The 19,173-nt window shown below is 37.4% G+C and overlaps 1 protein-coding gene across 1 annotated transcript in view; it reads right to left on the minus strand.

The window, feature by feature from the left end:
• tiam1a (TIAM Rac1 associated GEF 1a) overlaps positions 1 to 19,173 on the minus strand; it is a 71,596-nt gene that overhangs the window by 18,760 nt on the left and 33,663 nt on the right. The window contains 6 exon segments of the mRNA XM_048175827.1: positions 7,719 to 7,846; positions 9,788 to 10,000; positions 13,581 to 13,667; positions 13,754 to 13,835; positions 14,575 to 14,679; positions 16,408 to 16,578. Coding sequence (XP_048031784.1) covers positions 7,719 to 7,846; positions 9,788 to 10,000; positions 13,581 to 13,667; positions 13,754 to 13,835; positions 14,575 to 14,679; positions 16,408 to 16,578 — 786 coding nt within the window.

Here is a 19,173-nt window from a genome sequence, read left to right on the forward strand (position 1 = left end):
TGGAATGGTTTTATATCTATTTAATGTGTAAACTAGCAAGACAAAACACGTGCAAATGATAACCTTTCACTTTATTGCGGCTAAACTTGCAATTGATCCGCAAATCACATGCGTGCCGAACCGTGGGGCTTGGTCGTTACGGATCAACAACCATCCGTTTAACCACTAATATACAGTACAGTCCAAAAGTTTGGAACCACTAAGATTTTTAATGTTTTTAAAAGAAGTTTCGTCTGCTCACCAAGGCTACATTTATTTAATTAAAAATACAGTAACATTGTGAAATATTATTACAATTTAAAATAACTGTTTTCTATTTGAATATATTTAACAAAGTAATTTATTCCTGTGATGGCAAAGCTGAATTTTCAGCATCATTACTCCAGTCTTCAGTGTCACATGATCCTTCAGAAATCATTCTAATATGCTAATCTGCTGCTCAAGAGACATTTAATGTGTACAATTGTACAAAATATTTGTGTACAATATTTTTTTTCAGGATTATTTGATGAATAGAAAGTTCAAAAGAACAGTGTTTATCTGAAATCTAATCTTTTGTAACATTATAAATGTCTTTACTGCCACTTTTGATTGATTTAATGCATCCTTGCTGAATAAAAGTATTCATTTAAAAAAAATAATAAAAATTCTTACTGACCCCAAACTTTTGAACGGTAGTGTATAATGCTACAGGAGCTTTGTATTTCAGATAAATGCTGTTCTTTTGAACTTTCTATTCATCAAGGAATCCTGAAAAAAAAAAAAAAAAAAAAAAAAAGTACACAACTGTTTTCAACATTGAAAATAATCATAAATGTTTATTGAGCAGCAAATCAGCATATTAGAATGATTTCTGAAGGATCATGTGACACTGAAGACTGGAGTAATGATGCTGAAAATTCAGCTTTGCATCACAGGAATAAATTACTTTGTCAAATATATTTAAATAGTACACAGTTATTTTAAATTGTAATAATATTTCACAATATTACTGTTTTTTACTGTATTTTTAATTAAATAAATGTAGCCTTGGTGAGCAGACGAAACTTCTTTTAAAAACATTAAAAATCTTAGTGGTTCCAAACTTTTGGACTGTACTGTATGTATATATGAAAATGGCTCAAAAAGTTAAACACCAAAACCCAAATTGGAAATCATAGATACTGCTAAATGACAATCAAATCTCCACCCATTCAGCCAGTGCTTCATCACGAGTTCCAACCTGCTTGCTTTATTTGAATAGCTAATGTCTATCTTCAGAGAAAGTTAGCATGACAGACAGTCACACTTGAGCCTTTATTGGCTTGTTAACTCATCTTATCAAAGCGCAGACTCATAGAAGTCAGGAAGAGGAATGTTTCCTTCTCTGGAAAGCAGAGAAATGCCCTTATCAGGCTCCGAAACAGACTTCCTAACTGCACACAAAACAGTATTCAATTTAAAGGAGCTTTCACTTTTCAAAACTGTGCGTGGAATTATATCCATGGTTATCTAAACATCACTGCATTTTCAGACAAGTTTAACGTTTAGCAAGCATGCTATTGAAGCTCATGGACTCAAATATGAAAGTAAAGCTCTGCTTTAATGGCAGAACAGCATTGGTTATACCCAAGTCAAGAAACTCCTTCGCTTATCCAATTTCTCTTCCTTTCTCTCACAACTCACCTTACACACAAGCTTAACGGCTTTGCAGCGCCTCTTAGCATTTACGACTGGAAAAACATGCAAATCCATAAATTTCTCAGGAGATTTCATGGGATGCAGGTTGTAACAAGCATAAAGCTCCACATCATGTGCATCCTCAAACCAATCACGATTAAAAGAATCCTGCAGTACAAACCTCTTCTCCTTTCCACACACACACACACACACACGCACACACACACACACGGATGTGAAAAGTCAATATTTAGACACTTAACAGCCTAAACCCATGAACATGCATTCGTATTTCTCTCAAGAGTGATAACTCGAGGGCAGAACTGGTCGGCTGGCTGAACTTGCATTGTAAATAAGTCTAGAGACTGGCAGGGGAAGAACTTTTTGGGTTTAGCAGGATGTTGCACCACCCTTTGTGAGATACATGCAGTCATTATCAAGCTTGGAAAAATAATGAAGTCCTCCTGTCCTTTGTCTTCTAGGTTGTCTGTTTCCTCCGGCGGGTTTCTCCATAATTTATCAGCGTTAAGCGATTCGAATTGATGTGCATAATCAAGCAATTAGAATGCAGAGCTAATTAAAGGAGATGTCCCCCTCTCTTTCTCCCTCGTCTCAAAGCGAGAAAAGAAAACATAAGTGACGTGAGATAATAACGATAACCAGCCGTGTGATTAATATGGGAAGAGAGAGAATGAGAGAAAATGAATCTCATAAATTATGCCCAGCTGAATCAGCTTCTCCCTGCCCGTCTTTCTGTCAAAACCACAATCAAATACACATTTCTGACAGAACAATAGACAGTACAGTGTAAGAGAAAGCTTTCAGTTGTGCTTTTAAAGAACTCAAAAACAGAATAGACATGAGAAAATGTGTAAACTTGGTAAAATGAAGCCCAATTGCCTGAATAGAGAGCTAATAATAATAATAATAATAATAATAATAATAATAATAATAATAATAATCATCATCATCTAATTCAGTTTTCCTTTGATCCCCATAGTTGTTTTAAGGAACACACACATTGGTACTATGATTATGAGAAAATTCCATAGCCGTAATGGTTTTTATACTGAACTAATGACCCAGACAGCAACATAGTCTGCCCCAGATCCCGCCCACATCTGGTACATGTGGATTATACGCAGACCAGATGTAGGCCGGATCTGTGCCGACACTATGTTGCTGTCAGGGGACATTTTCTAGCCCCTAAACCTACCCATCATAGAAAACGTTCTGCTTTTTTTACGTTTTTAATAAAAAAAAAAAAAAAAAAAAAAAAAAAAAAAGTTTAGTATGTTTATTTGGCATATACAAGTTTAATTAACATCGGCATGTCCTCATTATGTAGGGGGCGTGGCCTAAAACCTGAATACAGGCTACAGTAAGGACTTATGCTGCCTTCACGTGCTATCAGAATTATCATAAATACGAGTTTTCTAAGTAAAAATTGCACAGGAACGCACTCTGATGTCGAGTTTACCACTGGGAAGTTTGGAAATAATTTTGATACCCAAATTCCTGTGATGGGCATGCCATAAACTTTAAACATGGTAGAGGGGAGAAATACTGCTCTGACAGGTATGATTTATTAGTGTTTTTTTTCTCCTCCCACAACAGGTAGATTGTCTTGTCTTGTCATTAATGCATTGCATATTTACTATATGAATAATCATTTGAAGTGTATTTTATGTTTTATACACAGTGAAAATAGCCTGCATTTGACTGATATTACAAAACTGTCAGCAAGCTATCTAGATAGCATGATGAATGTCTATATGGTTGTCAGTGTATGGGACATTAAATATAATTTTGGTTTTAATAAGATTTTCCCAATGAACAGGCAAGAATAAACCGGGTGCCTTCCATGATTCCTGTTCATTCCGACAATAAAGCACTTGAATGCAACAAGCTCATAATCACAACTTCTGAAGTGGGAATTATGAAATTTCCAATAGCACGTGAAGGCAGCATTAGGGTCCTCAGTCTCAGCCTCAGACGTCACGCCCATTGACCGTTGGCTGAACATCTGATGCATATGGCACACAAAATTAGAAACACTTCAGTTTTGAAGCCATCATTTGATTGGTTGAATTCTACAGGATTTCAGTTAAAGACACGTTTGCAGCATAGACTCTTTAAAATACATCCAAGAGTTTTACACGCAGATCTGTGATTTTAGGGACATCAACATTTCATTTGTACGCCCCTAAATATGATGCGAAACAAAACAAACTGTGATTGGTTGCTTTTAGGGGTGTGACGAGATCTCGTGTCTGTAAAGTGTGACGAGATTTCTCGTCGAGGCGAAAAGTAGTCTCGTGATGTTGCCGTGACAGAGTGTTAGGATGATTAGGAAAGAATATGCCACCACTACGTTTACATTACGCCTCCACTGTCGTTTTGCTTTGTATTTAAATAAAAAACATTTAATTCAGTTGAATAACGGTCGCCGCCGCTACATATTTACAGAGTTACGCGCGATCGTTGAAAGTGAAAGTAAACGCGCGCGCGCATTCAAACGCGATTTCAATACCCCACATTTTGAAAGCGGCTCCCTTATGAATGCAAATATCTCTCCATATGAAATCTATTTTAGGCTGGGCAGTGTAGTTGTAACCATCTCTTAGCTCTGTATCAAAGAAAAAGTTGGTCTTATTTGCACTTTGAATATTGAGAGGGTGCGATTATGGTTTCAACTTGTAAAGTGTTACCATAAAAATGAATAACAGTTTTCTCTTAATCTTATTAAGCACAAACAGTAAGGTTTCATTTGTTAACATTAGTTAATGCACTGTGAACTATCATGAACTAACAATCAATGACTATTCTTATTAACTAACATAAACAAAGATTAATAAATACTGTAGCACATATATTGCTCATTGTTAGTTGATGTTGGTTAATACATTAATGTTAATAAATGAGACCTTATTGTAAAGTGTTACCATTTTTATTTATACTGTTTTTATTTCTATGATCAGTTTGTGGAAATTTCCAAAATTTCCTTAAGGAGTTCAGTTAGGAGTTCAAAAGTTGTAGAAGCTCATAAATCATGTACAGTAAGGTCTGAAGAGACTGAAATCATACAGAAGAGAAGTCAGTCAGTTGAGTTTGTGGCAAAACCTTTTACAGTACTTGAGTAGCCTATTGTTGTCTTTTACTGCATATGATAATTCATACTCAGAAAGTAGAACTGAAATGACATTAATTACAAGATGATTAGTTAAAACATTTCAAATACACCTGCAGAATATTTTTTCTAGTCATGTATTTCGCCATTGAGGATTTCTTAAAAATAGTGTGTAAAAATCTTGTCTCGTCTTGTCTCGTGAACTCAATCTCGAGTCTCGTCTCGTGAGATACCGGTCTCGTCACACCCCTAGTTGCTTTACATGTCAATCAGATGGCCTCTGGGCGGCTCTTTGCCAGGAAAAGCTGCTATGGAGTCCAGACCTTCTGCCGTCAGTCTGAAGGTCTGGCTACATGAGACTAGGGTCCTCATATAGTTTAAACCAGCACATACATACACATATTTATATTATATTATATTATATTATATTATATTATATTATATTATATATACACACTTTTTTTATTATATATATTTTTTAATGCCACTGCATTGCCAAATTATATGAGATTTGTTCAGTAAATCAATTTAAAATGATTCTTGCAAAAGGTTTATACAAAGGCTTTTAATTACTTTTTAGAGGTGGCTTAAATGCAATCCAATAACTGGCCTTACATATTTAACAAATACTATTAAATGGATCTTTTTAAAATACCTGTAATAAAACAATGTGGATCAGCCAGTAATTAAACCTTTAAGTCTCATAATTAGTTGTAATCTGTGGCCACGTACACACTACAGCTAAATTCGGTTGTCAGTTCACCTTTTAGTGCTTAATCGTGTTCTGTACACACACAGTTCAGTAAAATAGTGTCAACCGCATTCTACAACCGAATTAACTCCCGAAAAATACAGGTAGTGACAACAGCATTAACAGAAATTCTATGCAGTGTGTACGGAACCGAACTGAACAACTAGTTGTTAATGACGTTTACATGCACCGGTGTAATGAGTGTCTCTCGTGTATGGAAAGAAAAAAAAAAAAAAAAAAAAAAGAACTGGTTCATAAGAGTCATTTGTTCAGGAATTGGGTTACAGTGATTGCACTGCCTGTTTCTGATTCACTTTAAAGGACCAGCTCATAAGAGTCATTTGTTCAGGAATCTGACTATACTAGTTGCACAGTATCTGTTTGATAGACTTGAAGTGAATCAAGAGTAGCTTGTTCGGGAATCAGGCTACACTGGTTACACTGTGTTTTTTGGTTCATTTTAAAGAACCGGTTCATAAGAGTCATTTGTTTGGGAATCATTACCACACTGGTTACGCTGTGTGTTTTTCACTCTCTAAATAGAACCGGTTCTTAAGAGCCTTTCATTCAGGAATCGGACAACACTGATCGCGCTGTGCGTTTCACTGTACATTCGGTAGCAGTATTGCGCCTCAGCAGAATAAGTATTGCAGGAAACTGTCAGTATTTTAGTACAGTGTCCTTTTCGCATCACATGTGCGTGCGAGAACCATTGCCACAACGGAGCGAGAAGCAGTAAACCAGAATTAGACTCTCCCTGCCCTGGTTTGACTGTCCAAAAAGAGCATTCATGACAGTCTATCTACAGTATGTGGTGTGGTCCTGCAACTTCATGTGTCACAATGTCAATTACCAGCACAAAACTGACATCCTACCAACTAATTCAACAACATGACACTTGGGTGGGACAGAGGGGAACGGGACAAGACAAACACACACGCTCTGACAGAATGTGGTGTTGCTGTGGGTGAATTATTAGGGCTAAATGTGTTCCTGCAACAGATGGTGTGCTGGAAAACAGGCCAGGGAGACTGTGGCCGGCTGGCAGTGTCGGTATGACAGACAAGGACACGAAGAGAGAGAGAGAGGGGAAAAAAAAAAAAAAAAAAAAAAAAAAAAAAAAAAAAAAAGTACAAAGAGAAACAAAAGAGGACCAAAAAAAGAAAAAAAAGAGGCCAGACATCAGGTCAATAAACAGAGAAAAGCAATCACACTGACCTACAGAGCAAACATAGAGGGGAAAAGAAGAAAGTTTGCACCGTCATGAGAGAGACTAATCAATCCTGGGACCGACTTTATGACATTTACCCTGAGAAAAACATTGCAGTGTGAAGTGGAAGTTGCATAGTGTGTGTTTTATACAGTGTAGTCCAAACCTCTGAGACCACATTGAAAATCTGGGACTCAAAATTAAAATGATAAAATGAAAATGATAAAGAAATGATTCTGGAATATTTCTAGATCACTAATTGACCCTTCGCAAAGACAACACTTAGAAACACTTACGCATCAGCGTTAGCCAAAATTCTGGAATTTGAAACACAAAGTAAAATTGTAAATGTACATTACATTTTTTTTAAACAAATTTTGCTAGATTTGCGATGTTACCAACTGTAGAAATGTGGCATTACAGCCTGTGAAAAGAGTCCATAGGAGCACACTCACTAGTGGTCTCAGACTTTTGGATCTTTAAGTACGAGTGTGTGTTGACAAGTTTTATCCATCCTTATGTAAGTGGTTACACTGTCATCTCTGATCTTGACCTCCATCAAGCGGACTATGTCATCACTAACACTCTGTGTGAGAGTATGAGTGTGTGTGTACGTGTGAAGATCCGCAAGGCAGACAACCTGTCTTCCCATCTGCTGCGGTCTCTAAAATCAAAGGTCACTTAGATCACATGACACAAAGCTCTTAACCAGCCATCTGATTTCAGTCAGCCTCTGACCCCAGATGACACCCTTCATATCAGAAAATAGAGTCTATATTTACCCACCCCAAATAACAGCAGAGGCCACAGAACGTAAATACATGATGGCCCTGACACAAAAGAAACTGGGGTGACATGCTCTGTGAATCAAAACCAGAAGCTCAATCTAGTACAGTTCACCCAGACAGACAGTTGGTGGTTTGAGTAGACATTTTTTTGATGAATCTTCATGGCAGGTGGTCTCTAACCTTGTGTGTCGAGTCTATTTCATCCTCCAGGCTGTCGGCGGGGCTCTCAGCCATTAGGTTTATCCTGTCTTCCACTGTGTCATCGGGGCTGTGGAGAACCAGGCCAAGACCTTCATCCAGAATGTCCTCTAGGGGGAGCAATGGAGACAGACAGGGACTGGGTGAGCAACAAGACCTGGGCAACGCTGGCCCTCGAAATACACTTTTCTGCAGAGTTTCACTTTTCAACCCTGATCAAACTCATCTGCCTGTAGCTTTCTAGTAATTATAAAGACCTTGATTAGCTTGTACAGGTGTGTTTGATTAGGGTTGGAGCTAAACTCTGCAGGAAAGTCCAGAGTTGAGAACCCCTGAGCAGGACCAGCCACAGGTTAAAGGATTAGTCCACTTTTAAATACACTTTTCCTGATAAATTTACTCACACCCATGTCATCCAAGATGTTCATGTCTTTCTTCAGTCGAAAAGAAATGAAGGTTTTTGAGGAAAACATTCCAGGATTATTCTCCTTACAGTGGATTACAATGGCTACCAACAGGTTGAAGGTCAAAATTACAGTTTCAGTGCAGCTTCAATGGCTTTAAACGAAACCAGATGAGTAATAAGGGTCTTATCTAGCGAATCGATCGATCATTTTCGAAAAAAAAAAATACAACCATTTATGCTTTATAAACAAAATATCGCCTTGAACATACTTTCCGCTTCCGCATTCTTCATAACGCTTACGCTGAAATGTTCTACGCCTTCCCTATTCTACTTACGGAACGAACGTATTGATGATTTTTTTTCCGTAACTTGAATAGGGAAGGCGTAGGATATTCAGCGTAAGCGTTGGTAGCCATTGAAATCCACTGTAAGGAGAAAAATCCTGGAATGTTTTCCTCAAAAACCTTCATTTCTTTTTGACTGACAAAAGAAAGACATGAACATCTTGGATGACATGGGGGTGAGTAAATTTATCAGGAAAAGTGTATTTAAAAGTGGACTAATCCTTTAAGTACTGATGGTAAGTTTTTTTTTTTTTTTTTTTTTTTTTTTTTTTTAAAGAAATAATACTTTTAATACTTTTATTCCAATAAGGACACATTAAACTGATCAAGAGTGACAGTTAAGACATTTATAATGTTATAAAAGGTTTCAAATAAACGCTGTTCTTTTGAACTTTCTATTCATCCAAGTATCCCAAAAATGTATCAAGGTTTCAGCAAAAATATTAAGCAGCAACTGTTTTTAACATTAATAAGAAATATTTCTTGAGCACCAAATCAGCATATTAGAATGATAGAGGATCATGTGACACTGAAGCAGGGTTATTATTGTTTGCTCAAACTAAAACCATAAAAACATTTTTTAATTACTTGAAATATAATATTATTTCTATAAAACATTTAACTGAAACTTATTTTATTTCAGCTAGTTGTTATCTCTCATTTTTGTTAAGTTTTAAGTTGAAGTACTGAAACAACAAATATTTAGACAAATTAAAGAATAAATAAATAAAAATGACAAAAACACAAAAATACTAAAACAAATTAAAACAGGAAGTGAGAAAAAAAGCTAATTAAAATGAAAAACAAAAACTTTATCAATTATACTAAAATAATACTAAAGACTGTCTAAAAATTCAGCTTTGTCATCAGGAATAAATTACATTTTTAATTTTTTACTGTATTAAAACAGAAAACATTTATTTTAAAATTATATTTATATTGTTTAACTGTATTTTTAATTAAATGTTGCAAAGAAAGAAAGAAAGAAAGAAAGAAAGAAAGAAAGAAAGAAAGAAAGAAAGAAAGAAAGAAAGAAAGAAAGAAAGAAAGAAAGAAAGAAAGAAAGAAAGAAAGAAAGAAAGAAAGAAAGAAAGAAAGAAAGAAAGAAAGAAAGAAAGAAAGAAAGAAAGAAAGAAAGAAAGAAAGAAAGAAAGAAAGAAAGAAAGAAAGAAAGAAAGAAAGAAAGAACTTAAATGTTGGAGTAATGTCTCATCATCAACTAGTGGTACCAACTGGAATTGCTAATGACAATAAAATATGCAAATATATGAAAAAAATAAGACAGTGGTGATGAGGTTTACCCTGACTCTGGGAAAAGATGTCAGTGCAGAGGTCCTGCGCCCCATCCGACCGGCGGGGAGGCAGCTGGCACAGCTGGTGTGGATCGGTAGCAGGCAGCGTGCTGACAGTCAGGGTGAGAGAGGGCAGAGAAAACGCAGCCTGCATGTCTGCCAGCTCCAAAGCACTCGCCGGCTTACTGTTCAATTTCAGAATCTCATCACCTGCTCGCAGACCTGAACACACAATGTTGTACAAAAATTAAATCAAGTTTGCAACCCTTCAAAATTGTATTACATCACTCAAACACAGAGGCAATCAAATATGTTCTTGAATTCCTCTTAAAACCTTTAAAAAACGACCTTGTTGTCTTTACAGAAGTACAAAACTCTATGCTGTCAGAGGTTAACTATTAATGCAAAAAGTTAATTATTCATATAACCATGTTAGAAAATGATTACATCCTTACTATTAAAAAGCACTGTAGATTTATTGTGTATGTTATACATCACAGGATGAGAACAAAGAAAAACCTTGTCTGCTCCTCCCCCTTTCTTAATTATCAATTACCAACACATCAGCTGCTCAATTAGCTTCTAATAGCTCAGTTAACACTCTTTAGGCAGGACTGCCACTTTAATTGATTATTGACGTCTATGTCCAGCCTCCCAACTCTTGCAGGAGCTGAATTTTCCCTTTGTTCCTGAGCTTTTATGAATTCTGTATGGATTTACACACATGCATGCATGTGCACACTGCCTGAAGTGTGACCCAGTTTTACATGAAGCAAAATGTCAGCTGTAATAAAGCTTTTTCATTGGATGGCTCTGCTCTGCCCCAGGCAGTAAAGTGATGATGAATGTTGGGGTGATGTCATCAACAAGCGCCCCCAGTGCTGTGCATTCAAACTGTCCTGAATTTGAGTATTACCTCCAGCAATTTTGTCTGTGTGTATTTTACACACACACACACACCATTCAGTTTGGACAGCACATGGTCCTAATGAGCCAATGCTTTGTTGGGGCATATTCTTCCAAGAAAAAGGGAAAAAAAAGAGAATTGCTGTCTGCACTAGTCACTGTCCACTTGGGTTTGCATCCATCTGCCTTACTATTCATCCAGACAAGCATTTTCTTGTACACTGCCACTTTTGAAAGGCCTTCTGGGTAGAATTACTAATGATACCGAAACAAAACCCTGCTGAAAAAATGTTTTAAACCAGCCTTAACTAGTCTAAGCTTAGGTTTTGGGCAATTTTCAGCTAGTCAGGCTCGAAGACCAGACAGCTAAACCAGCTGAAAACCAAATGGGTCAGGCTGGATGACCATCTTAAACAAGTTAAAACCAGCATTATGCCTGTTTCACACTGCAAGCGTGAGCAGCGCATGAGCGTAACTACACACTGCAAGCGTTTGTACAGTGTCACAGCAGCGGCTTCAAGCTACATAGAGCATTTCTTTACAAAGACAGCTATAAAAAAATTGTATAAGTTGGTTATTTATAAACTTGAGTCTTGAAAGTTTGTTAACATGGGGAGGTGTACAACATTCTCATATAAACGTAAATAAATAAATAAAAATAAATAAATAAATAAAATCCTTGGTAAGCTTTGTGATTTATATCATCTGCCGCGTGCACATGTTTACAAGACAGCAAACTCGGCGAAAAAAGCCAGATGCCATATATATGAATAATTAAAAACAAGTTTAAAGGTGCCCTAGATTCAAAAATTGAATTTACCTCAGCATAGTTAAATAACAAGAGTTCCGTACATGGAAATGACATACAGTGAGTCTCAAACTCCATTGTTTCCTCCTTATATAAATCTCATTTGTTTAAAAGACCTCCAAAGAACAGGCGAATCTCAACATAACACAGACTGTTACGTAACAGTCGGGGTGTACGCCCCCAATATTTGCATATGCCAGCCCATGTTCCCAACATTATGAAAGGCATTAGACAAGGGCAGGCATTAATGTCTGGATCTGTGCAGAGCTGAATCAACAGACTAGGTAAGCAAGCAAGGACAATAGCGAAAAATGGCAGATGGACCAATAATAACTGACATGATTCATGATATCATGATATTTTTAGTGATATTTGCAAATTGTCTTTCTAAATGTTTCGTTAGCATGTTGCTAATGTACTGTTAAATGTGGTTAAAGTTACCATTGTTTCTTACTGCATTCACGGAGACAAGAGCCGTCGCTATTTTCATTTTTAAACACTTGCAGTCTGTATAATGCATAAACACAACTTCATTCTTTATAAATCTCTCCAACAGTGTAGCATTAGCAGTTAGCCATGTAGCATAGCTTCAAACTCATTCAGAATCAATGTAAACATCAAAATAAACACTGTACTTACGCGATTAGACATGCTGCAAGACGAACACTTTGTAAAGATCCATTTTGAGGGTTATATTAGCTGTTTGAACTTTTTTTATGTTGTTTAAGGCAAGCACGAGCTCTTGGGGCGTGGAGCACCAGATTTAAAGGGCCACACACCCTGAATCGGCTCATTTCTAATTATGCCCCAAAATAGGCAGTTAAAAAAATGAATTAAAAAAAATTATATGGGGTATTTTGAGCTGAAACTTCACAGACACATTCAGGGGACACCTGAGACTTATATTACATCTTTTAAAAAAAAGTTCTAGGGTACCTTTAAATGGGTAAATCTTGTATAATTATTTTTGATTCTTAAATTTTCTTTTCTGTCATACTCAAATTCTTGTTAAAACATGCTTATTCTGTGCATTTTGAACACTTTTTGTGTGAAATTATATTTATTTTGTCCATAAAAAGTGTGCTTTCACTTTAATTGAGCGTCAGCAGCGCAACAAAAATAGACTCGGCACCGAAACCCCCGCTTCACTGCTGCTTACGCGACGCTCCTGCTTTATGCTTACGCGCTGCTCCTGCTGCCTGTGTGAATGCATCCGTTGGTTAACATGGGCGCCGAAAAAATATGCGCTGCTCACGCTTGCAGTGTGAAACAGGCCTTAGGCTGGTTTAAATGTTGTTGTTTTTTTGCAGCAGGGTAAGTTGTATACTGTGCATTCGGTCACATTCAGTCACACAGGTTTAATACTTGGTTGGGGGTTTAGCACAAATCCCTGACCCTTAGTATGAGCAATAATAATAGCGATGCGTATCTTAGCAAGCGCCACTAATTAAAATACTCTGACACTCAATAACTGGACTTACTGGAACAGAGAGTGTCTTAACCCGTTCTGAAGGTTGCTCTTAATGAACGCATTCGCTTGGCACAGATATCACTGGCAGTGTGTAATGGTTTTAATTTGCTCCTCTTAGTAATCCTGTGCTCATGTGAAAGCTTTTTAAATGATTTTCCTCCAGTCCAGTGGAGATTTGGGTCAGTCCTCACAGTTTAGACTCCTCCATATTCCCCTGCTAATTTCTCAGCAGTTTTACAGACTACTGCAGGTGAGGCATTTACAGTGGGGAGGACGGCATAAGGTTTTGATTTGGACCTGGAACGGCTGCCAAATAGAGGCAGTAAGATAATCTAAGAACTGTTTTCATGATTAAGCATCCCATAAACAAAAGTGAAATCCATTTCCAGACCAGATTCTAATCTCTTTGAAGTAAATTCTTATTTTTAGCAATCAGATGATGTGTTTAATTCTGTCACAGAATGACTATTGTGGGTAGTTGTGAGCTGAATATAATTACATAACATTTTAAAATATGTTATATAACATGTTATAATTATGTCAAGCTACAGTTTCCCAACACTGTATATGGCTTGGCTGTAATGAAGAACAGCTATCTGTTGAGTTTCATCACACACCTTTGGCGAATGCCAGACCTCCGGCTTTCACATCAGTGATATGAAGCTGCTGGGCTCCATCCTCCTCTACTACCACCACCGAGAAACCTGGAAAAGATAGAATGAGAGATAAATCACTGAAAAAGGAACAAACACAGGAATAAAAACAGAAATAAACTGAACAGCATTGTTACCGAAGCCTATGGCACAGGACTCATCTCTGTCAAACTGGATGACTTTGGTTGTCTTGGCACAAATTTCAATTTCTTTGTACAGCTGAACAAAGGAAGAGAGAGAGAGCGTCGCATTGATCATATTGCACACTGAGGATGTACAGTTCATTTACAGTACAACTTCAGAAAGAGCTCATATACATCATGGAAAATGTCTTAGTCTGCTGAAATTCATGGTGTAGATACGCTAAATAAAAACCAGCCCATTCTCAAGAGATCCTGAGACAAAACTGAGGCTTTGATCATTTCAGGGAGAATAAAAGTAAGAGAAAGTCAAGTCTCTACAGAGAGAAAGTGAAAAGATGAGATGAGACATGGAAAACACAAAGATTCTCTGTCATCTTAGAAGAACAACCATGAAAAAAAGAGTAAAGTAAATTAGCTTTTGAGGTTGCATAGTCTTTGCAGAGGTGGTTTTCCCCAGACTCCACAAACACACACACACACACACACACACACACACACACACACACACACACACACACACACACAGCTAAGCTACGGGAATAGAAGAACTATTCAGAGTGCATTATGCAGTACATGCATCTTCTACATAATTCATAACATATGCAGCAGCCTCTCCTCAACGCTCTCGGAGAGTTTAGACTCGCTTTAACCTACATCACAGTCAGAACTTTTCAAAACTTCATACTATCTGCGGCACATTGCAGAGCCCGTCACAGTCTAATAAATTCACCCCATGCTGCGTCTGTGACCGCTAAGCGCTCTTAGCTGTCCAGGACACGCTGTGGCCGCTGACAGGCTCTTTTCGTTGGACTCACCAGGTCACAGAGGTCCTCCTCGGGTTTGGGGACATACAACTGCAACTGATTGTCGAAGAGGAACTTCAACCGTATATAGTGCTTGGAAAGATCCAGTTTGTGAGCCTGTGAAGTGAAAAAACACAAGTTTGTATGGTTGTAATCACGTTAGTATTAATATTTGTGTCTTGTTTTACACTAAAAATAAAAATTGTGTAAAAATGAAACTTGTTTAGATGCACTGTGTTTATGGAGCATTGGCTGCACGGACTGCACATTAATAATCCTTATATGATATGGTGGCTCACTATGGTCTGTGTGATCACTCAGCAGGAAAGACGGGGGATGGATAGCATGGCTCATGCCCTCAAGAGACATCTGAGGTTATGAGCCTCGTTCAGACCCCTGTGCCCTTCATATAGAAGTACTGAACTCAATAACCTCATCAAAAAACGTTCTCTTTGTCCCAATGGTCCAGAAAGGACATGCATTTGCAGCTGTTGATCGGTTCATAACATGCTACCATAGTCAAAGTGTTAAGTTTGAGGAGAACCAGGAAAAATTATAAATATTATATTATATTACATTATGTAACACTAAATATAAATATATAATAAATACATAAACTGTAAAAGAATGTACATTATCCCACTTTTTGAAAAGTGAAAAGACCATTTAGAATAACATATTCCAGAGAGCTGTATGAAAAGAAAAGATTAACAAATGAGGAAGTCTAAATAAATATCAAGAAATTTACATTCAGCAATAAAAGTCAGCATTTAATCTGTGCTGTTACTTACAACCATCTTAAAATGCTTAAAAAAATTGTCCATGACAGAGAATGTTAACTTTATGTTCACCAGTGTGAATTGGTTAATATTTTATTTCAGGGCTTGACAGAAAACCATTTCTGGGATTTAGTGCGGGCACTTTCCTCCACTGCAGGATAATTTATTTAGAATTCTTGTTTCATGCTACTCTGCTATCTAAAAAGATGCATGTAGATGACTAATAAATTAAAAAATTGGACAGAGTAACTATAGTGTGATTGCTTCACTGGCATTCAAGTTTGAAGACATATTTACGAGAAGTGTGGATAAGAGCGTTCTAGAACACTCTGTGGTGATAGAGGCTGAGAATGGACAAGGAAAGAGGCAGAGAGCTACTACAGCAGAATGATAACAGGAAGATAACTGCAAGAAGAAATAATCCACTGACACTTTAGCAGTTTGCCTTGGGAAATGGAAAGTTCTAGCACTTTCTCAACAACTCCAGCATTAAAGGAGGGGTGGGCAAGTTTGTGGTTCCATGGATGAATCATAAGATTACCCTGCTTTGATGATATTGAAGTGTGTTTTATGTATTTAATTTCCTCTTCATTGTTGCAGATGGGCTGCAAGATGACGGCATAGTGAAAGTGTGATCTTGTTTGTGAAAGAAACAAATGTCACAGCTGACATTTCTGTAGCTAATGTGGGCTAACACCTCACGACAAAAGATGACACGTGCAGGATGACGATCAATAGCCGACGATCAATAGGTTTCGGGTTTTTTAGATGAATATTTTTATATTGGTTCAAAATGTGTGAACTACATACTATATATGCTAATCTTGTCACAATAATGTAGGCTGATGCGACATATTGAAACTTGCTGTTCGACATGAAACTATGAAAGGAATTATGTTTTTGTAATTAAAGTAATTAAAGTAATTATGTAATTAAAGCATGGTTAAAATGGGTAAGATGAGGACACAACATCTAGTCACCTGCCTCTGGGAACTTCAGTTTGACAGGATTCAAGCTAATCTATTTGATTTGAAAAGTTTTGTTTGCGAGTACACATGACATTTACCCGGCACAGTGCCTCGAGGGCCTCCATGGCCGTCTCCCCCGGTTGTATGATAGCCAGCACGGGCCGATCGTCAGGTAAAGAGACCCAGGATGGCGTGAGGTAGTCGGGTACCCAAACTTCATTGTCCGTCTTGTGTTGGGGGAGGCTTTTCACCGAACCCTCTTGGTGCTTCTGCCAAAAAAAAATTAAAAAAAAGAAATAAACTGTTTTGGAATGTGCTTAATGTCAACTTAAAATGGCATTCACAACCTTACCAACTTACATAATGTGATGTATTTCAGAGCGAAGAAAATTAGAGACATATACTGCTACACAAAAGCATTAAAGGTGCCCTAGAACTTTTTTTTAAGAGATGTAATATAAGTCTAAGGTGTCCCCTGAATGTGTCTGAAGTTTCAGCTCAAAATACCCCATAGAATTTTTTTTATTCATTTTTTTAACTGCCTATTTTGGGGCATAATTAGAAATGAGCCGATTCAGGGTGTGTGGCCCTTTAAATCTCGTGCTCCATGCCCCAAGAGCTCGCGCTTGCCTTAAACAACATAAAAAAAAGTTCAAACAGCTAATATAACCCTCAAAATGGATCTTTACAAAGTGTTCGTCATGCAGCATGTCTAATCGCGTAAGTACAGTATTTATTTTGATGTTTACATTGATTCTGAATGAGTTTGAGGCTATGCTACGTGGCTAATGGCTAATGATACACTGTTGGAGAGATTTATAAAGAATGTGTTGTGTTTATGAATTATACAGACTGCAAGTGTTTAAAAATGAAAATAGCGACGGCTCTTGTCTCCGTGAATACAGTAAGAAACGATGGTAACTTTAACCACATTTAACAGTACATTAGCAACATGCTAACAAAACATTTAGAAAGACAATTTACAAATATGACTAAAAATATCATGTTATCATGAATCATGTCAGTTATTATTGCTCCATCTGCCATTTTTCGCTATTGTCCTTGCTTGCTTACCTAGTCTGATGATTCAGCTGTGCACATCCAGACGTTCTGCCCTTGTCTAATGCCTTTCATAATGTTGGGAACAAGGGCTGGCATATGCAAATATTGGGGGCGTACACCCCGACTGTTACGTAACAGTCTGTGTTATGTTGAGATTCGCCTGTTCTTTGGGGGTCTTTTAAACAAAATTTAATGAGATTTATATAAGAAGGAGGAAACAATGGAGTTTGAGACTCACTGTATGTCTTTTCCATGTACTGAACTCTTGTTATTTAACTATGCTGAGGTAAATTCAATTTTTGAATCTAGGGCACCTTTAATTATTTTAATTTTTAAATGATAACCAAGCTGACAGTAGATATCAAGTAGATATGTCTGTAGATATGTCTGTATATATATATATATGTTATGTGTTATGGCCTATTTTACTTTATTGATACCAATATAACTGTAGGACAGGACTTGAGTTCAACTATCTGTAATTATATTTTACATTATTATTCTTATGTTTTTACTATTTTATGGCCTATTTTACTTATCGGACCGATACCGATATGACAGCTGATATATCGCGCAATCCCAAAAATGTACAACGGAACTTGATTTCATCCATCTGGAATTATATTTGACATTTTATGCTTATATTTTACTATTTTATGGTCTATTTCACTTATCTGACCGATACCGATATGACTGCCGATATATCGCCCAATCCTAAAATGTAGCACAGAACTTGATTTCATCCATCGGGAATCGCTCGCTTCACTTCAGAAAGCATCTAATAACCCCCTGGAGCTGTATGGATTACTTTTATAATGGATGGATGAACTTTTTTGGGCTTCAAAATCATGAGTGCCATTCACTACCATTATAAAGCTTGGAAGAGCCAGGATATAATATAACTCTGATTGTGTTCGTCTGAAAGAAGATAGTCATATACACCTAGGATGGCTTGAGGGTGAGTAAATTTTTGGGTGAACTATCCCTTTAACATTAACCAATGGCCTACACATCTTAAATGATCAGAAAAATCAGCGATGAAGAAGACTATTTTCTTCTTTTATTTTTACTGATAATTTGTGCACAATAACACCAGAAATGTGTATTAAAAAAGAAAACAGGGTCAATTTCATGTTGATGAATACTAAAATGCATTAGAAAGGTGATTACCACAAGACAATATCAGAAAACCTCTGAAGGCAGATTTACTGAGGTGTCAGTTTTCAGGTTATATTTGCACAAATCTGGCTTATCACACTTAAGCAGGGCTGTGTGGATCGATGCAGCAGACAATGTGATGATATCTAATCTGATACTAATTAACTTGGCATCCAAGCACAGCAATGTGCAAGGCAAACCCCGTGCAATACTCAGCGCCTCTGTCTGACAACGGCGCTGTTAGATGTCTGGCGAGTGATCGATGGGCTGACGTGTACCGGCTGGGATGTGCATTGTGGGTCTTTTGGGGGCTCTTGGGTCTGTCAGCGGGTCTGGCCTGTTGTCAGTGACGGCATGCTGCCTGGCTCAGATAGCTTATCCCACACTATCGGGTGACAGCCTAGCACCCTCCCCTTCCCCTCAACAATCTGCCCACAGAGTAGCTGCGATGGTGGTCCCCCATCATAGAGAGACAGCAAGCCCACACATGGTGAAGGAGAGCGGGAAATGGGTCAGAGGGACTTAAACACACTCGCATACTGGCAGACACATGCAGACAATACATTAAACACTCCAACATTCTGTCACTCATTCAACTCACACACGCGCACTCCCCTCCCAAAACACCCGCCATCTGTGTCCTC

The sequence above is a fragment of the Megalobrama amblycephala genome, linkage group LG2 (genome assembly GCF_018812025.1).
Source record: "Megalobrama amblycephala isolate DHTTF-2021 linkage group LG2, ASM1881202v1, whole genome shotgun sequence".
NCBI lineage: Eukaryota > Metazoa > Chordata > Actinopteri > Cypriniformes > Xenocyprididae > Megalobrama > Megalobrama amblycephala.